Below are 6,493 nucleotides of genomic sequence, written 5' to 3' on the forward strand. Positions count from 1 at the left end.
GGGGACTAAAGTGAATTCCCTACCCAGGAGGTAGTACCTGAGAGCCTCAGTGGCCCAATTGATCGCCAAGCCCTCCTGTTCCACCGTGAAGTATTTATTCTCCCTATGCAGAAGTTTGCGGCTTAAATAAAGGATAGGCTTCTCTGTCCCATTAAACCTCTGCGAGAGAACAGCACCCAAAACTACTCCAGAGTCATCCGTTTGGAGATACAATCTCCTGCTGAAATCCGGTGCGTAAAGTATTGGCGCCAAACACAAACCCACTCGGAAATCCCTCCAGGTAGCCTCCGCTGCTTCTGACCAGGCAAGTTGTCTGGACAAGTTTTTTTAGAAGCTCGGTAAGAGGAGCAGCCCTAGTGGAAAAATTAGACATAAACTGGCGAGAGTACCCTACTACACTCAGGAAGGTTCTCAGCTGGGTCTTCTGCACAGGCTTGGGCCAATCTCTAACAGCTGTTACTTTGTCAACTTGGGGTTTGACCTGACCTTGTACGACAACATACCCCAAGTATTTGGTCTCAGACATAGCCAATTTGCACTTCTCAGAATCAGCGGTTAGACCTGCCTCCCTGAGTGAGGCTAATACTGCCTCCACTTTGGGTAGATGTGTCTCCCAGTCCTGGGAGTGAATGACTATGTCATCTAAGTATGCAGCTGCATACTCCTGGTGCGGTTTTAAGAGCCGTTTCATGTCTCTTTTGAAGGTAGCGGGGGCCCCATGTAGCCCAAAAGGCAGTACTTTGTACTGAAATAACCCATCTGGGGGCAAGAACTTTATCACCTGGTTGGAATGCTCTAATTACAGCTAACTTATCATAGTTCTCTTTTTGTCTAACCTGTGTCTCATGCATATTTTGTTGTACCAATAGGGTGATCTTCCCCAACCTGTCATACAATTGGGGCACAAATTGGAGCACATTGGGTTCTTTTGGACTCTGTTGCTCTCACCCCTCCTTGAGAACATCCAAATGCCCCTTGGCTGCCTGCCATGCAACAATTCTTACTGCAAACATTAAATAGGGTAATAAAACATCCCAGTCCCGTTTTTCCTGCACTACAGACTTTCTCACCATGTGTTTGAGTGTCCAATTAAAACATTACACTAACCCATCACTCTGCGGGTGATATACTGATGTGTGTAACGTTTCTAATCTTAACAACCGACATAGCTCTTTCATTACACAGGACATAAAGGGAGTACCCTGATCAGTCAAGATTTCTTAAGGGATACCCAGCCTGGTGCAATACAGAAGGAATAATTTTGCTATTGTACTGGACTTTATATTACGCACAGGTATAGCCTCGGGATATCTAGTGGCATAGTCCACTATGACCAGTACGTTCTAATGCTCCATTTTGCTTCTCCTGAAGGATAGGGAGCTAGGTGTTCAGACCAATTCCTAGGTGGCCACTTGGCTATCAGATACGCCTCTATTTTATCATCAGAAGTTAATTTCTGCAGCATGGGGGTAGTTGGAGCATCCCTAGCCTGTCTTCCCTGAGCGATCTCCTCACAGAGAAGACGGATATTCTCCTCCTGTACTGCTTCTACATTCACCAGCAGTTTTTAAAACGTTGTTTTTTTAGTTTTTTATGTCTCTCTCAAAGCTAACAGACGCTCTAGAAACCAACACTTGCAAACAAACTACAAAATGGCTATGTAGTCTCCGGGCCAGAAAAACCTGAATAGAGCTTGTTCTACCTTCCCTTAAGTGTCTGCCACCCACTTGAGTGTGTGCATCTTCCAACACTAGAGGTACATGAAGCTGTAGAACAACCAGTTGCTCTACCTTTCTTGCCTTCACAGTAATCACTTAATATAACACATTACTTTTTGATAATATATGATGGCATACAGCCTGCTCTCATTGACAAATTTCCATCCTTATTAGCCAATTTAAAGGCGTGATGAAAAGTCACGTCATTTCTCACGTCACATACGTCACTAGCCAATGCTGATTTTGCAGAAGTTCTGCCATGACCCCCAGGATAGCATTCCGGGTTGTCAGTTCCCAAATATTCTGTTCCTGAGACTGTGATTTCTTAGGCAGATATTTTAAGACTGGGCTTCCGAATGTTAAATCAGTTATACACATGTCCAGACAGATTTACTCATAGAGGATCTCTTTAAACAGTGAGAAATTTGCGCCCTAGAATATATGGCAGCTTAGACACACTCAGTCTTATTAAAGGTGATCCACTGGTTGTGAAACTCCCGGAATAGCAACTTAGAAAGAAAGGCCCAGCTTGCCCGAGTGAACAGCTCATTGGTTTTTGGGGTCTAGTGTACTTGGTTTTAAAGAGTGCAAGCACTCTGCACATGAACCACCACCGGCCAGAAAGCCTTACAGCTGGATTTAGACTAGCAGCAGTGTTTCCTTTGAGGACTTGGACTTCTGGTTTACAAAATTGGACACTCTCAAGCTTGGTGTTCACAAAGTCCCTGGGAGAAGATGCCACTTTGTCACATTCCTCAGTGTATCTATAAGAAAGAGTCTTTTTCTCATGTAGCAATCGTTTAAGCTCTTCATGGTTTATAGCCAGATGAACCCTCTCTAACAGGGTTGGGTACGCTTTACCGATGACAACTACTCCGACATGGAAAAGGCCTACAAAGAAAATCCGAAATGAAGAAAAATTGATTGGAAAATAAACAGACTTACCTTCAACCTGACGCTAGAGATCTCCGATGGGAGCACCATGCTGACAGCAAGTGATTCAGATTGGAGAAGTGATCGGCACTGCAGGCGGACGTCATTACGGCGGTAAAAACGATTGCCACCGCTCTAACTTGCACTCCACAAGTTACTGCCCAGACCCTCTTGATGTGCTCATCTCTTTTTGTTTAAAAATAGCAATTTCTTGGTTTTTCTCTGCTGACATCCCTTTAAGAGCTCCTACTGCTTTTCCTCTTTTATCATAGGATGACACCAGGCATTTGTCACCAAAAAAATAAATAAATAAATATGTATACTCTCAGTTTGAAATTGAGATGACGTGTGCTTTGTGGCATGTTGTGTTATCCTGCTGGAATTAGCCATTAGAAGATTAGTAGACTCTGTCCATAAGGGGATGCACATGGTCAGGAACAATACACAGGTAGGCTGTGGTGAAGAAAATCAGGCCTCGGTGCATACTTTAATGGCATGCTTTTTACAGCATCCAGGTGCACTTTATACTGGGAATTAGATTTCCACTTGCGTTTCTACCTATATAACAAATAAAATGTGCAATACTGACTCATACATTCCTATTGTCCCCTCAATCTCATAAATAACTTAACACATACATTTTGAAAGGGGTAATGATCATTACTGTGTGTGGAAGGCCAGTGGATGGCTTATCAAGGTGGTGAGAAGACATGGTCATCCAGTTATAGGCCAACCTGCTACACAAAATGTATGAATGCACTGTGCCTACAAGTTGACATTAAAGTCACTAGGAAGAGGACACAAAGGGAAATTACTCTGGCTAGAATCCTGTTGTCCGGCACTGGCATACAGTGCCCAAGCTTCCCATCCCTGTGGTAGATAATGTGGACTATTGACATATGTGTCTGGCAGCTGATGCTAAAGGTTACCAATAATACATCTATCGCTAGATTCATGCTTCATTTTGTATGCAAATGATTTACCATGTATATTTTGCACATTCAATTAAACTTGTTTAATTAAATAAACAATGGAAAAGATTTTGCCTTTGGATCTGTCATGCATCGCTGGCTTTAATAAAATATAGCCTACATAGCAGCTCAGTGGTTTTACAGATTCAAATTTTCTAATGAGTTTTAGAAAAAAAGGTGTCAGATTTTTAACACAGTCAGAGAGCGTATATTTAGCAGGCAGTAAAATGTGACCATTTTCTTTATCACTACTCCATTCACAATATCCTGTGTTGCACAACTTGACTCCAATATGTCATTGTTAATCTTCTCAGTTTTATTTCATATTAAAGTGTGAAAGTGTCAGTTGTATCTAATATGCACATCCAATATGAGCACTTATCTGTGTGTTTCACTTCTTTTGTTGTTTTATAAATTGATAAAAAAGCAGAAATTGCTCAAAGGTAGAGTTCCAAAATGAATAAATTAAACATATATCCTGGCTGCAATTATAAAGCAAAAGAGTGAAAACAAAAACAAAAGTTAACAATCGTACTGTTTTCTTATTTATTGAGGTGCTTTGATTAATTACATGTTCCTTACATTCTTCTTAGCTTATACAACATTGATGAAAATTCATGTTGAGTTATGTATATTTAAAATATAAATCAATACAGCCCAGTTCTGCAAAATTCATACAATAACCTTTGATATACTCGGAATAAGAGGAGGCTAAACAAATACTTGATACTCTTCTCTGCACCAATAATGATATAAGTTTGCAAGTCTTTAAAATGGTAAATCTACCACTAACAGAATGGCAGGAGTGCTGTAGATGAGTGTGATTTGTGTCAGGTTACAAGACATGGCGCTCCTACATAGTAACAATGGTACCTCGCGGTAATGACAGTCTCTGGCCAGAATGCTGAAGACAGGAACAGGGAAGGCACGTGCAAACTTTATATTTGCATAGCTGCTCTACACACATTAATAATAGAATACAAATCTGGGGTGGATATACCTTTTAAAAATATCTACCCACAAAGAGTATGTTACCACTTTTCTGAGTGTTCTGATGAACAGATCGCCGATGGGTGAACAAGCTTCTCCTATGGTGATCTCCATAGCCTCTGTGGTGGAAGCCGACATTGGCTGCTTTAATATTGGTGGCTGATAATGCTTCTGTCTTACAGCCACACATACATTTTCCCCATTAACACTTACAGCTGTTATCCCGCTACCTTATGTAGACAGGGTCACCATTATCTTATATTTCATACCATTGTACATAGTTTATTTGCATCATGGTCCCCTCAATGTAGAGAACACAGTAATATTGCATTGTTTCATAAACATAAAGGACAATAATAATAATGTAACAGGTTATGGCCCTCAAAATGTTTTCCCACATTGTGTGAAAAATTATTCATTACATATGTTTTAACAAAACATGTAACAAATATCAACTATTGTTCTGATATACTGATAGATTACTGTTGGTAGTAAATAATGCAGCCAAATCAATATACACTGTGCTGTAGAATTAAAGAATGTCATTGTTTCTTCTGTATAGTGATTTCCCTGATGAATGAGAGTCTATGAGTAACCAGGCTATATATTGCTTATTGTGTGCAGATTCGTTGGAATGTGTGAAATGTCCTCTAGAGTATTGGTCCAATATACAGAGAGATCGCTGTGTACCGAAGGCAATGGAATATATTTCTCTTAAAGAGACATTGGGATCCGTGCTGTTTGGAGGCGCACTGTTTGGAACTTTTCTAACATTATGCGTTATAAACATTTTTTTATACCACAGACATAATCCTATTGTACGTGCAAACAATTCACACCTAAGCTTTTGTACTCTTTTTGCCATCAAACTGTGCTTTCTGTTTTCAACTGCGTATTTGGGAGAACCCACCGCTTTGTCCTGTCTGTTGAGGAACACCGGATTTGGCATTACCTTTGCCTTCTGCATTTCCTGTATTTTGGGTAAAACCATTGTAGTGGTTGCTGCATTTAATGTACATCATCCTGGCAGGAACACAGCGTTTTTATTTAGCCCCATAAAACAAAAAATACTAATTTCTCTGTGCACTTCATTCCAGATTGTTTTGTGTGCTGCTTGGAATATACTATCGCCCCCACAGCCTGTAAGGAACACCTCGTATGATAGTCCTACCATCACTTTACAATGTAACGCTGGCTCACTTGTGGCCTTTTCTCTTGCCCTGGGATATATTGGACTCCTGGTGTGTATCTGTTTCACTCTGGCTTTCTGTGTACGGAACCTACCATATATCTATAATGAAGCTAAATTTATAACATTCAGCATGGTGATAGTCTCTGCGGTGTGGATAACGTTCGTTCCGACTTATCTGAGTTCTCCAGGAAAATACTTAGAAGCCGTAGAAATGTTTGCAATCTTATTTTCCTGCTACGGTCTTCTCATATGCATATTTGCACCGAAGTGTTACATTATTTTATTACAGCCGGAAAAGAAGATCAAAAGATGCATGAACAGTAAAGACTGAGGAATGTGTGAAGTTTTTTTCCATTATTTAATGTCCAATTAAAAATAGTGAAAACAATCCCTTAAAATTTTCTCTTGTACCAAGTGGTCCATAAAATTTACCACAACAGAAATAAATAGTGCATACTTTAGTCTTATTTGTTTCATTTAAACATTTCATATTATAAGAAATGGTATGTTTGCATATATTTTGTTTATATACTTCTGTGTTTGTCATCTTTGCTCACCTAGACTAGAAATTAGGGTTGGAAAGTGTTAACAAACAAATTTCCATAGTTATTTTGTGTCTATAGTTTGAATAATATTTTCTACAATATTTAGATTTTGTCATAGATAAACTTTACCACATGGAAACGGAC

At 39.8% G+C, this 6,493-nt stretch overlaps 1 protein-coding gene across 1 annotated transcript in view; it reads left to right on the plus strand.

Annotated features, from left to right (window-relative positions):
* LOC142143162 (extracellular calcium-sensing receptor-like) overlaps window positions 1-6,135 on the plus strand; it is a 31,169-nt gene extending 25,034 nt beyond the window's left edge. Inside the window, exon 7 of the mRNA XM_075200873.1 lies at window positions 5,237-6,135. Coding sequence (XP_075056974.1) covers window positions 5,237-6,135 — 899 coding nt within the window. The remainder of the gene's footprint in view (window positions 1-5,236) is intronic.
* Window positions 6,136-6,493: the final 358 nt, after the last annotated feature.

The sequence above is a fragment of the Mixophyes fleayi genome, chromosome 3, assembly GCF_038048845.1.
Source record: "Mixophyes fleayi isolate aMixFle1 chromosome 3, aMixFle1.hap1, whole genome shotgun sequence".
NCBI lineage: Eukaryota > Metazoa > Chordata > Amphibia > Anura > Limnodynastidae > Mixophyes > Mixophyes fleayi.